Source organism: Venturia canescens, chromosome 2 (assembly GCF_019457755.1).
Source record: "Venturia canescens isolate UGA chromosome 2, ASM1945775v1, whole genome shotgun sequence".
Classification (NCBI taxonomy): Eukaryota; Metazoa; Arthropoda; class Insecta; order Hymenoptera; family Ichneumonidae; genus Venturia; species Venturia canescens.
In genome coordinates, this window is record NC_057422.1 from 1,013,119 (window position 1) to 1,026,756 (window position 13,638).

The 13,638-nt window shown below is 38.4% G+C and overlaps 3 protein-coding genes across 9 annotated transcripts in view; 1 reads left to right on the plus strand and 2 right to left on the minus strand.

Moving 5' to 3' along the window:
* Nucleotides 1-13,638, plus strand: part of Dh31-R (Diuretic hormone 31 Receptor) — a 111,707-nt gene that overhangs the window by 43,193 nt on the left and 54,876 nt on the right. The window lies entirely within an intron of this gene.
* On the minus strand, nt 4,281-8,886 carry LOC122406908 (UDP-glucosyltransferase 2-like). Of its 2 annotated transcripts, none has more exons than XM_043412728.1 (6): nt 8,661-8,886; nt 8,128-8,599; nt 5,701-6,120; nt 5,251-5,482; nt 4,772-4,997; nt 4,281-4,690 (listed from the first exon to the last, which is right to left on the minus strand). In XM_043412728.1, the coding sequence occupies exons 2-6, from the start codon at nt 8,548-8,550 to the stop codon at nt 4,384-4,386; spliced, it is 1,608 nt and encodes a 535-aa protein (XP_043268663.1). In that variant the 5' UTR covers nt 8,551-8,599; nt 8,661-8,886; the 3' UTR covers nt 4,281-4,383. The 2 variants fall into 2 exon arrangements, with proteins under 2 accessions (XP_043268663.1, XP_043268662.1); XM_043412727.1 differs by having other exon boundaries at nt 8,128-8,612.
* Nucleotides 10,820-13,529, minus strand: LOC122406910 (UDP-glycosyltransferase UGT5-like). The gene is made up of 5 exons (XM_043412731.1): nt 12,942-13,529; nt 12,429-12,851; nt 12,066-12,297; nt 11,585-11,810; nt 10,820-11,505 (listed from the first exon to the last, which is right to left on the minus strand). The coding sequence occupies exons 1-5, from the start codon at nt 13,350-13,352 to the stop codon at nt 11,205-11,207; spliced, it is 1,593 nt and encodes a 530-aa protein (XP_043268666.1). The 5' UTR covers nt 13,353-13,529; the 3' UTR covers nt 10,820-11,204.

Sequence of the window (13,638 nt, forward strand, 5' to 3'; positions counted from 1 at the left end):
AGGTATTTCACAGTGTGTTTTTGATTGACCGAACCCAAAATCAACAGGATTTTCGAAATATTCCGGTTTTTCCGTAATATAATTACTTTTAAACCATGAATATTTGAAAAGATTGATATAGCGTGGAGATGACAATTGATTGTGGGCCAAAGATTGCAGTTTGATTATATTATTCCTCAAATGTAAATTTATATCAGCATCCACTAATAGAACACTATCTGAAAAATGTCGTACAAAATTTTTCCATATCCTGAATCCAAATACATCAAGCGGTTGAATTTTTCCAGTTGTACCTTTTGGGATAATCATTGTGATGATTTTTTTATCATGAGGGGTGGCTTCACGTACAACTTTGGGGCAGTGTCCACTCCAGGAATCAATCAGTAATACATTGTCACTTCCAACATTCGGAAAAAAAACTTTTTCCATCCAAATTTTAAAATGATCTGTAAACATATAACAAATTATATATTTATAACTATATTTTGGAAAAAGTTGATGCACCCTTAACGATAATACGCACCGGAAGTAAGTTTCCCAGATTTCGATGCTGTTACTATGACGTTATCTGGCTTAAACAATTCGTTCGTTACTCTCGGTCCAAATTCACCTTTTGCCTCCTTTAATACTATGAAAAGTGGAGAAAGTAGTTTCCCGTTGGCATTTATTGTTGGCTGAATCGTGTAGCTATGGGTCGTTGAAGACACTGATTGTACAACGCATTCAACTTTTTTCGATCCTTCCATCGCTAAAGTTCGTGCTGAATGGATTTCCAGTTGAAAACCGCTTTGGTCCGAATTATATACATTACTTGACCCATACTTTTCTATTAGTAATTTAACATCTTGAACAAATTTGTCCGCATTTGTTTGCAGAAGCGCTTCTTCCTCCACAGTTTTTCTCGTTATAAATTTATTAATTTTTCTGGAAACAATGCGATGCGATTTCTTAAATTTCCATAGCCAGTTATGAGAAGCTTTGAATCGTATATCTTCATGGCCTATTTCTTTCTGTGCCTGTAGAGCCCACTTTCGAAGGTCAATATCATGAACAATGACACCCGCGTCTACAGCAGTTTTCATATTCCGTAATGTGTATTCAGAAATTCGAGCAAGTTTTTCTTTATATGTACCACCCTTGTTCAGTTGTTGTGCCCAGCGTCGTAACTGCCGTATGGATTTTACAGATTTGTATTTTTGTTTGACGGTTTCAACACTGTAATTCTTTTTTTTACCAGATCTCCAATATTCAACAGCTTTTTTTTTATAATCATAGCTCAGCTCATCGTCACCAGAACAAGCGTCGGAATCGACATCATCATCCTTTTGCCATATCATATCTTCAACAGCAATTGCTTCGAACTCTTTAAATGGTTCTTGAAAATCAAGAGTTTCTTCCTGTATCATCTCAATCCCGTTGTAATCTTGCATAGAATCGATTAAAATTTTTTCGAAATTCTCCTTCATCTCTATTTCTGCATTATTAACAGGAGTTTGTGCAATGTTCATAGCTTCAAATGTAGCCAGTAACAATTTGATAACGTTGATTGGGTTGACTTTCATGCTGGTAAAAGTAGTAGGCACAATACACCAAAAGCACAGAAAAAGCACGCACGATTTGGAGCTCACTCAAAAATGCACTAGTACAATGCTAATGGTTACCGCCTTCGAAAATAAGTATCGAAAGAAAAAAATATTTATTAATCTCACGATGCCTGATAACGTTTTTATCTGATGCATGACTCAAGAATATTCGGAATGACTAATGTTATTCGGTGTGTGAGAATGCCAAAAATATCAGGTGATCATAACTACTTGATAACATTTTTATCTAGCACAAACACCGGGATCATATGTCTACGCCTCTATTTTTCCGCCAAAGTTATGAAAGTGTTTTATAGAGGCATTTTTATCTGTAGCATGGTACCTATTCATTTACGTGCAGTTTACAAGCTTTCTATGATCACCGAAAAAGTAGTTGTGAGAACTTCCCCCCCCCCCCGCCAAACCGACACCATCCAGGTCAATACGAGTTTTATATGTTCCTAAAATTATTAAATTTGTAATTTCGATGCAGAGCAACCAAATTGAACGAAATGCAGGGAGAAATTTTGAAATAGCGAATAAAGAGGAAAATCGAGTGGGGGAGATTCACCCATTCAGAGTCTTGTATTGACTTCGATACGTCAGAAAATCTTGATTCGAAACTATTATAATATTTCGAATCAGCAAAAACATGTAAAACAGAAATAAACCACCTACGGTACGAAAATTCAAAAAAGGGGTAGTTCACCCCCTTAAGACTGCTATTTTGCAAAAATGCAAAAACACGTGAACTTTATTTTCATGTTTTCATGGAAATAGAACCCGTTTCATTCCTTCATATTCGTTCCTTTTTATTGTGGCGTGAGATATATAAGAATGTAAGGGTGGTTAACCCCCTGTTTTTTTTTTTTTTTTTCGTGCACAGGGTGAACTTTTCATCACTTCAGATAAGAAACATTTTGGTTTTGGTTTTATCAAAATCAGTTGAGTGCTTGCTGGTGAAACTGCAAAATCACCCCCTGACATGCCTTACTTTCAAGGGTGGTTTCACCCCTTAAAACCGTTTTTCCGCCGATAAAAAAAAATACGTGTCTCTTACTTTCGAATGCTCTTTCACATACAGCAGTTTCAAGAAAATCGGAGGGGGACACCAAAGTGATGTTCCTTGTAAGTACAAATTTTCAACAAAAATTTCAGTTCATTCCGAAAGGTGGATGAGGATAACATCGTCTAAGCATCGAGCTCTGTTATTCGAATGTTGTTATTGCATTACATTTTATTGAGCAATTTTAATACTCATGACTGGACAGATTTCTAACTAAACAGAAGGAGGAAAAAAAAAATTTTCTTCATACATTGTAGCGGATTATGACGTGCAAAATACACGGAATGTTGTTTGGACAAAATTATCCTTTTTCCGTGCTAACGAACGTAAGCGAGATCGACACCCAAATCACACCCGCAATAATCCGGGATGATGCGATTTCTATACTACTTATTTGTTTCACTTATCAAAATATATAATCGCAGTCTCTTTACTTTTATTCCAAAGAATATGTTCATACAGTTTTCAGAATTATTTTTATGTGTCTGTCCGGGTGCAAGCAAGTTAAAATACGTTTATGTGTACTCACCTCATAATGACAAGATCGTAAGGTGGAACTGTCGGAGGGTTTTCAATGAGTTCACGTAATTTCGGAGTTTCGAGGAGATTGCATACTTGCGTTCCAGCAACGTGAATAATTTTGTGCAAAAGATCGATTCCAAACGATTGAATCTCCTGTAACGTCAAGTTGTTGACATTGCTAGACTGATATCTCGATAATTTGGTGGTGAATTTTTCAAAGGAAAATCACTGACCATGTCGACTCAATGACCTTGGGCAGCTAGAGCTCTCGTTAGAGCTTCACACATAACGAAGTGACTTTCATCTTGCAGTGGAAACAGTCCAAGAATTCGGGCACAATCACTTTCACTTTGCTGATTAATTAAACAGTACGAAAAAAGAATTGATGTCAACTTGTTGATTCCTGACATTTTGCGGTTGCCAATTCTGGACGCGACTTAGGCCGACTTCAATGGATCCTCCTTCATATCAAATTTCCTCTACGAAATTACACAGAAAATATTTGAGGGCTTTAACCCTGTTATCTTGAATTATTTCAATAGTAGCCGAATATGTATATTACTGTAGTTTGGCAGCAGGACAGTCGAGAACTTAATTAAACGGACTTGTTCTATTGACTGCTAATTGGACAGAATTTTTTATCCTGTTATGCAGCCTCGGCACACATTACTCTATACACATGAGTCACCTCAATGCTTTGCGTATTTGAATGCAACCTGATGTAGATAACACGTGTGGGTGATTCGAACCACCGAAAGAGGGTAACGAGCTAGTGCCCATCAGGGTGAGAATTGATGGACGTCTTGAGGTAGAACGAATGGCCTCTTTGTTTGGACCACTATTCACTGGGCGGGACTAGATAAAAATATTGCCAAGTCCGAAAATCGGCCCCAAGGCTTATTGAAGCAAGTTTGTCTTCAGAAGGAAAACTTCGCATACGACTGGTATTCAAGGGGTGGAAGTTTCATATGAAATTTCAGTTTTATCCATATGCGATACGTTTTGTTCATACATGGAACAAAATCGATCGATTGTTGGAGGCTTCGCGTCTTTGTTTTTGAAACACGCGACGTTTTCGTTGATTCTTTACAATTTAAATCGCATGGATATACTGAATAGTGAAAAATATTTATTAACTTGAATTATGCACCGGCATTTTGCCATTACAATAGTATAAATCAACAAACCGCATTATTTCTATGGTGGCTACGATTATCTGTTCTTCTTCGATTTCGTGACATTCTGAGAGCTATGAGTATTTGATTTTTTACATAATTTTGCGCATATTCGACCAGAGATAAATCGGATAACTCGGTAGATGAAGTATAGCGCGATTAAAAGGATGGAAGCAATGAAAACGTAGACGTCCAACAATTCTACTTGCCACCAGGACAATTCGCTTACCGGTGATCTCAGTACGTTGCCATTTCTGATTGTGTATTCGACCCAAAATATAGCGGTGTCGATTGCGCTCATTGGACGATCGGTCCATAGCTTTGACACTCGTTTTGCATTGTCGCTGTACAAATCAAAGATATAAAAACCTCAATTTCTCAATTGCGTTCGATGAATTTCGTTCGGATAATGAAAATGTGCGTACCTGTAGATCGGGTCATCGAGGATTTTTTTTATTGCTTCTGTAAACGTATCGGTCGTTATTTTGCGATGATCCATCGTGACGCCAATTCTCTTTTTTGCACAGAGTCGTGCATTCAAATTTTGGTCACCGAAAATTGGTATATGAATCATAGGAACTCCATACGTGACGGCCTCCTGAGTCGAACCTAGTCCTCCGTGGGTCACGAATGCCTTGACGTTTTTGTGCTCTGCAAAAATAGCGATAACATTAGCTCAATCACGGATCTAACATTGTGCGCCGATCCATTAAAACGGTATTAACACACACGCACGCATACTTGTCATTCGCCCACTTTTTTCCTCCTTCACTTGATGAACGTATGCTTGCGTGATTAGAAGGTACGCCGATTTTTTTATTTTTTTTTAAATTTGCAATTGATACCACTTCGAGAAATAGTTACATTGAAATAATGTGTTGGAGCGTTGTTGAAAGAAACTTACGTAGTACCCTGGTTTGGGGAAGCCAGGGAGCGGTCATGACATTTTTCGGTAGACCCGCTGGCAATTCCTCCTTTTTGGCAATCTTTACGAGGACACGAACCGGTGCAATTCGTTCGAAAGTTTCGTAGAAAGCTTTCAGGGTTTCTTTTGGAAATGACTCGATTTTAATCATCGAGCCGAATGAAAAATAAATGCAGCCATTTTTACTGTCATCGAGCCATTTTTTCACGTCCTGTTGCAACCGGCAAGATTCACTGTATTATTAGGACAGTCGAGAACTTCTCTTTCTTATTTATCTTTTCTTTGTTTGATATAAAGAATCGAGACTTGAAATATCGTTTGCTCATCATAGGAAAAAGAGTGTTCGGACCGTTATCGAATTCCAGCAAAATTATGACCCGTAAAATAAATGAGTCCAGTTTTAATTGAATTAAAAATTCGTATAATTACTTTTGAGAGCTCGTCGTGGCCATCGGTCACATGAAGACCACCAACTTCGATAATTCCCGGCGTCAGTGGCCTAATGAAATCGAAGCTCGGATGGGTATTGACCAGCATGACAGAGATATCTTTATAGAGTTCACTCATGCTGTCAACTTTTATTCCAAAGTATTTCTCAACCAAGCTCAATTGCTCGGACATATAGTACCAGTATTGTATTTTTATAATACCACTAATAACGGTATTTTGGAGGCGTTCGAAAAAACTCATGTGTTGAGAAAATCCCGAAAAAATACTGGGCACATAAGCTGTACTCGAGGGATTGCCCAGAGGTAGATTCATCCAATCCATCACTTTGCTCGTTGACATTCCGATCAATGGGATTTTGAGGTGACGAGAAAATGCGAGATAACAATCAGCTATGAACATCTGCAATGAATTTTTCAAATTATTTCTTCAATAAAAAGATTCTGCGGTATCGTTCTGTTGAATGATCGTCTTTATTAGGGTGTGTCGAAAAAAATCGATATTTCTTTTTTGGGCTCCACAAGCATTTTTCTTCTTGTTATGCCAAACGATGAAGCTAGCCAAAAGGACAGCTCAAAATAAAATTATTACGGCCGGCCCACCGCATACTTCAATTTTCCGTAAGAATAACACGTGAAAAAAAAACTTCGGTGAACATTGTTCCATATCATCTGTAAAAAAAATTGCACAGATATTCTACTGACGTATTTTTGTAGAAAATTGAATTCCCTACAAAAAAAGTCGTTAGAGTCATTGGCCTAGAACCAATCGTTCAACGATTACAGCAGTTTGAAGTTTCTAACGTCACCTAGCCAGATTTCGCATGTATCATTCCCTATTTTCGAGGTCGCTCCTTTTAATGGTACTGTTTAAATTGGACTGAAAACTATTTTTAAGTATAGTTTTTCAAAAATATCTTCTAGGATCGTTATCTAGGCAAAAATATCGGGTACATACTGTTCTCATTTGTTTGAACGAACGACATAAATTGCTTGTCTTTTCACTATTTGTTTGAATAAATTATGAAATTTAATTAACCAAACCAAATGCACAGATACAAATATACATAGGAAAAGAGAGAGAGAGAGAGAGAGAGAGAGAGAGAGAGAGAGAGAGAGAGAGAGAGAGAGAGAGAGAGAGAGAACAGTTCAATTTATTTCCCGTGCTTACAATTGAATTGATTAACTTATTATAATTACATGTTGGCGTATAATCGAACCGTTTGAGCGCTGTAAGCGCACACGTTGGCGTAATGCCGAACTGCTTCAGTCTTAATTTTTTTTAAATATAAAAAAATATAGGCTTTAGCCCAATTTAAACAGCACCGTTAAAGGGAGCGACCTCGAAAATAGGAAATGATACATGCGAAATCTGGCTAGGTGACGTCAGAAACTTCAAACTGCTGTAGCCATTGAACGGTTGGTTCTAGGCCAATGACTCTAAGGACTTTTTTTGTAGAGAATTCAATTCTCTACAAAAACACGTAAGTAGAATATCTGTGCATTTTTTTTTAAAGATGATATGGAACAATGTTCACCGAAGTTTTTTTTTCACGTGTTATTCTTATGGAGAATTAAAGTATGCGGTGGGCCGGCCGAAATAATTTTATTTCGGGCTGTCCTTTCTGCTAGCTTCATCGTTTGGCATAATAAGAAGAAAAATGCTTGTGGAGCCCGAAAAAAAAAATATCGATTTTTTTCGACACACCCTAGTCTTTATCTACGTCGACAGATCGATATTCGGTGCAAATTTTAGAAATATGATTTAACGAATATTGTTTCCGATAAAGAGCTGTAGTTCTGGACACAAAATCAAACGCATCAAGCAATTAACATGCAATTAACATCGTCAGCGGAACATTATTCATTTCACGTTTCAACGAACGTCTGGTATACATGTTTCGTATGATTAATAAGTCCTTGAGTCAACCTTAACAATCAGAGAAACATACAATGGTTTCGGACATTCCAGCAGCTGTGATGCTGATACGTGAGAGCATACGAAAACTCGTTTGCTTATAAAAACCGGTTTTCTGCTATAATTGACATAATAGGTTCCCCCCTTTTCCTAGTACTCGAATGTTCGAGGACGTTGAACAGAGTCAATGTTCACATTATACCAAAGTGTTTACTTTTATGTAACTGATGCAAGAATGAAAATGCACATTTATATATTCAAAAATATAAAAATTTTCCATCCATTCGTTTTGAGGTTTAAATACGTTTTCGTTGATATTTTCGTTTGATAGTCTAATCGATTTTTGTAATCGCAATCTAATCTAGACATTTGCTTCCTCTTGAAATTGAAATTGAAATAGCGAGAATTGGAACGAAAATGGCCAATATCAATGACTGAGCTCAATTTTGAGCTCACCAGGTCGAAACGTTTGATATACGTTGATTAACTCACCTCATTGATAACAAGGTCGTAAGGTGGGTCCGTCGGAGGGTTTTCAATAAGGTCCCGTAGTTTCGGAGTTGCAAGTAAATTGCATACGTTCGTTCCGCCTACTTCGAATAATGTTTTCAAGGTGCCGCTCCCGAACCTTTGGCTTTCCTCATACGTCACATTGTTGACGACGTTAGGAAGAGTGCCCGCGAGGCTGATATCTCGGTAATTCGGCGGTGGATTTTTCAAGGGAAAATGACTGACCACGTCGACCTGATGACCACGGGCAGCCAGCGCTCTCATCAGAGTTTCGCACATAACGAAGTGGCTTTTGCCTTGCAGGGGAAACAAACCAAGAATTCTGGCACCGTAACTTTCTCTCGGCTGCTGATAAATAAATATCACGAGAAACAAGATGAACGATAATTTGTTGATCCTGGCCATATCGCCACCACTAATTCTGCACGAGCAGATCCGGGAAAAAAGCTGAAATCTAAGTAAAGAGACTGGAATTAATGTTGTAATTAAATATCTGATGGCGCATAAAAACTCACAATAGTTATCGACGAGTGGAACCTTCGACTGCCTGTTTATCAATGATGATAAAACTGCTGCACTGGTATATTGCTTCGGCGCACATGCCACTTTATGCAATAAGAATCTCGTTGGTAGATTTTTCTCGGCCCAATCTCACTGACGACGATAACGCGCGTGAACGACGATGAAAGACTATAGCATGTTTTAACGACCAAGAACGTCCAGCGAGCGCGAGCCATCTCGCGTGACGATAGATCAAGTGCACAATGGTGGTAGAGACATGTGACCTGTCAGTCCGTGTGGTAATCATAACTACGATTGAAGATATTTGTAATTCATAGTTTCGAGCACTGGCTACAGAGTTCGTTGTCACAAAACTTTGTTTCTGAAGAATTCAACATTATCAGCAGCCACAAGCGTCGCAATTTCAACTCGGAAATCATTTAACTGTACAGGGGAACATGGGGCAAAGTGGCCACCCACTTTTTTGGGGCATTTTTGAATTCTGGGGCAAAGTGGCCACTCACGCAATTCCGATTTCTGGCGGGGCACAGGATCAGTGAGAATTATATGTTTTTTGAGAAATTGATAGCTATTTGAGGCAGAGAGTGAGAATTATTTTGCGAATTACTGATAAATCTCTATTTTATTTTAATTGACAAAAATCGTACTTATAATGGACTTCATCTTCATCAACACCTGCACACAAGGTGTGCGCCCATTTTAGGCATGCTTCGCAGCGAATTCAATCTTTGGAGGAATGCGAATAAAGTTGATCGCAGAAAATACACGCAACGTCCACCGCAGACAAGAATTTTTCTTTTTTGATGATCTCTTTTTTCTTATTCACTAGATTTTCGCGATACGACAGACTCGTGATAATGGCGGTTTTCCCACGATTTGCCCCCGATAAGAACGGGCTTTTGCCACTGGTAATGGCAAAATTTATCAAAGTATTCCGACTAATTCTTTTTTCATCCCATCGAAGGAGGGTACCTACTATGCCTCGTTTCTTTTCGGTTTATCGCGGCCTTCAATGTTTACAACGTCTATTTAACCAGAAGTGACAATTATCGATTTTCACCGCATTTGAGAGGGTGGCCACTTTGCCCCAAAAAATTTTCTCGACCAAATGAGGAAAAAGAGGATGAACAAAGAGTTTTAAGACTCAACAATAGTCGAAAGATCATTTATTATCTGATAAAGTGGGCTGGATATTCATTTTCGGCATGAAAAAAAATTTGGCAAAATTTATCCAAGTATTCTGACTAATTTTTTTTTCATCCCATCGAAGGAGGGTTCGTACTATGCCTCGTTTTTTTTTGTTTTATCGCATCCTTCAATGTTCCATGCGAGAACAGTCAATTCAACGTCTATTTAACCAGAATCGATTTTCATCGCATTTGAGGGGGTGGCCACTTTGCCCCAAAAATTTTTTTTTTCAAAATTCGAGCAATAAGGAGGTGGAATCAGTTTGGGGACATAAAAATAAGTAAATGACCATGTGCTACCCGACAAAACTCGTTAAATTCCTTAAGTGGGCCACTTTGCCCCATACTCCCCTACACGTTTCTAGTGGATTCAAATATGCTCGAATTTTTATTTTCTTATATGAAAAATATTTTCATTGGAAGTAACGGAAAGTCTCGTTACGTTGGATGAACATGGAAGATAAAAATTAATTAACGCGGAGCCCAGCGATAAATTTGCATTTTTAAAGAGTTTTCGACTCAGAAAATTGTAGTTTCAGTCTCATCTTACGGCTGGATATCCAGCAATAGACTATTCCTGCAATTATTAATCGTTACGACAATCAATAAAAATGTATAACGAACTCATAAAAGCGATGCAGCAAAAAAGCGTCGGGATTCGCAATTTTTATGAAACTGTAATATTGTAAATGACGAATGCATATTCAATTCGTTAAGGATGATCTTATCACTTCTTCCTGTTTGTTTTACATATACCTGCTTATACCGCAAATATAAAATGGCTATATCGTTATCTTGATACCTCGGCGGATTAATGTTCGATTCATTATTAATTTGTACTTACGTGCATGCTTTCTGAGCCTCTACCCCCGCTGTTGGTTTATTCGTCCACTCAGTTAATAAGAGAGATATGATACGAAGGTACGCACGACGTTTCGTTCGTCAAAAATTTGTGATATAATCGCTTCTCTTGAAAATTCATTGTGGCTTTATTGAGCTACATTGGATGTGTATATTTTAAATACATCGTTTGGGATCGTACGATATAATCTAATTATTCAACTTTTATTATAGATTTTATTTTTTTACGAATATTAAGTGATTTCACGTTATCCGGTCTTACCAGTTTTCCAAAATACACGCCTTTTTATTTTTATTCGTGATATTCAAGTTTTATGTATTCAATGTTTCGCCTTAAGCCGATTTTTTCCGTAGCTTGGACCGACGATATGTGATATCGATAACAACTGAGTCGTTTTTCATCCAGATGTAAAAAAATCGTATAAAAATATTCACTTATATATGTAAAATAAAACGTGTTAGTCAAACCAAGCCTCGTGGATTAATCGGCTAATCGCGCTTCTTTCCATTCGTCAAGTTGTTTTGATGGTTATTGGTTGAAAGCATTCCGGAAATTATGTTGAAGATCAATTTAAACATAAATATACCGATGTATATCAATATAATCGCGCTAGCGATTAAAAAGCCGTAAACATCCAAGAGTTCAATTTGCCACCAAGTCAAATCCGCAGCAGGGGATTTGACTGCGTCCGGGCCATTCCTGATGATGTATTCGACCCAAAAAGTTGCCGTTTCCATAGCGCTCATTGGTCGATCGCGGAAGCGCGCGGATTGTTTTTCAGCAGCATTTCTGGAAGGATCGTCAACGGCATGAATCATTTAACTTCAAGATATTTCAATCGAGATATAATATTTTTTGTTATATTTACCGGTAGCTCGGATCATTTAGTACTTTGTCGAGAGCAGCCGACATCGTTTGCTCATTAATGTTATTGAAGTTCAATATAACAGCCATGCCTTTGCCCTCGTAGTGCTTCAAGTTCAGATGTTGATCACCAAAGAGAGGAATGCCGATGAGAGGTACAGCATGATAAAGGGACTCTTGAGTGCTCATTAATCCACCATGTGTAATGAACAGTTTGGTATTTTTATGGGCTACGATGTAGGAAAACGAAAATATTAAAATTTATCTTCAATTTGTATATGAAAAACAACGTCGATAATTATATATAGTTTGAATATTTTTTTTCCAATCATTATTCTGCTGTTCTTAGGCGAATGAATTTTCTAAATCGTTACATTTTTTTGCGGTATTTATTACCTGAAGAATATCGCGTAACGCGAACTTGTTTTCAGGCTCACCCCGAGTATCTCAAAAATTCAATGCTCAAAGGATTTTTCAGTACTCACCCAGTACTTGTACCTGAGGGATCCAAGAAGAAGTGATCAAATTTTTCGGTTGTCCAGGAAGAAGCTTATCCTTGTTGGCGATTTTCATAAGCACCTTGATCGGAGCGATTTTCTCAAAAGAATTGTACAAACCTTTTATAACGTCATCGGGCATCGTTTCTATGTTCACCATGGAGCCAAGGGTGAAGTAAACCACCCCGTGTTTACTCTCATCCAGCCACTTTTTCAGATCCTATGAGAAATGCAACTTGAGTGAACAACGGGCTGAACGAAAAGAAAATTCGAATTCGATGTTACGCGAGTTATCAATCACCCGAGAATAACGGTTCGACTCGACGTATTGACTTTCATGTTCTAATTTACCTTCGACAATTCGGTATCATTGTCCTCAACGTGCAAGCCGCCGACCTCGATGAGGCCCGTTGTCGTCCCTCGGACACCAGACAGTGTGTAAAACGAGTTTATCAAAGCTAACGTAACTTTTTTTTCGAGTTCACGTATATGGGGAATGTCCGGATGGAGATACTTTCTCATCAGCTGAGTTTGTACATCACCGGCCATCGCGTTATAACGATACATTATTATGGCATCGTGAACGACGTTTTTAACGCGCTCCCAAAAAGTTAGCGGATGTCTAAAGTCCGCGAAGAATGACGGGAAATAAGCGAGGTTCGATGGATTACCTATGGCTCGATTGATCCATGGCATTTCGATGGTCGTGCTAGCGAATATGACCGGCACATTGAACAGTGCACCCAGCCCGATGAAACAGTTTGCTCCGAAAGCCTGCATGTAATTTTATAACTATATTCGTTGCATTTTATGATTGAGGACTTTTATTTTTGTTATTCTTACGTTTTACTGAGTTTTTCTTACTTCAACGATAATGAGATCGTAAGGAGGATCTTTCGGTGGATTTTTGATGATTCGTTGCATCTCTTCCCGACCCATTAAATGGCACAAGTCATTCCCATACACTTCGATAATAGCTTTGAGAGTATCGCTACCAACGTTCAACGCCAGGTCGACGGTCCAACTGTTCACTAGAGGAGTTTGACTGTTTTCGACGTTCATGAGAACCGTAAAATTGGCTATCGGTTTTTTCGGCGGAAAACAAGTCACTATTTCCAACTGATGCCCCCGCCGAGCGAGCCCTTTTGACAAAGCATCGAACATCATCTGATGACTTTTCGAGCAAAAAGGAAATATTCCCAAAATGCGATAGCCTTCGGTTCTCACGAGGAAACAGCAAATCATTAGAGACACAAGTAAGCCGAGTTTCCCCATTTTCCTGTTCCTAGTTCTTCGCACTTTGCAATTACTTAATTAATATCGCGCTGACAACAACGATGCCCGAACGATCGAACGACTATGTGGTGTAATAATCTTTTGTCGTATTGCGATTCAGCGGCATGCTCTTCTCTTGAATCGCAGTTTTAGCGAAATCACTCCGAACCACTCTTTCGCAGAGTTCGTCTTGCACTGATAACAGTTCGTTCAGCTTGTGGAAGTCATGGACAGCGCGCAGTTCTACGTTCTTCGCAAGCGATTTCTTTCGCCATAGTTGAAGACA

What these genes read in the sequence shown, in the direction of transcription:
- LOC122406908 (XM_043412728.1), bottom strand. Translation starts at nt 8,550, where the DNA reads ATGGCCAGGATCAACAAATTATCGTTCATCTTGTTTCTCGTGATATTT. An exon ending in ACGACCTTGTTATCAATGAG is followed by an intron (nt 6,121 to 8,127) that starts GTGAGTTAATCA and finishes AATTCATTGCAG; the next exon opens with ATGTTCATAGCTGATTGTTA. An exon ending in CTCGATGACCCGATCTACAG is followed by an intron (nt 4,691 to 4,771) that starts GTACGCACATTT and finishes TGATTTGTACAG; the next exon opens with CGACAATGCAAAACGAGTGT.
- LOC122406910 (XM_043412731.1), bottom strand. Translation starts at nt 13,352, where the DNA reads ATGGGGAAACTCGGCTTACTTGTGTCTCTAATGATTTGCTGTTTCCTC. An exon ending in ACGATCTCATTATCGTTGAA is followed by an intron (nt 12,852 to 12,941) that starts GTAAGAAAAACT and finishes AATTACATGCAG; the next exon opens with GCTTTCGGAGCAAACTGTTT. An exon ending in ATGATACCGAATTGTCGAAG is followed by an intron (nt 12,298 to 12,428) that starts GTAAATTAGAAC and finishes CATTTCTCATAG; the next exon opens with GATCTGAAAAAGTGGCTGGA.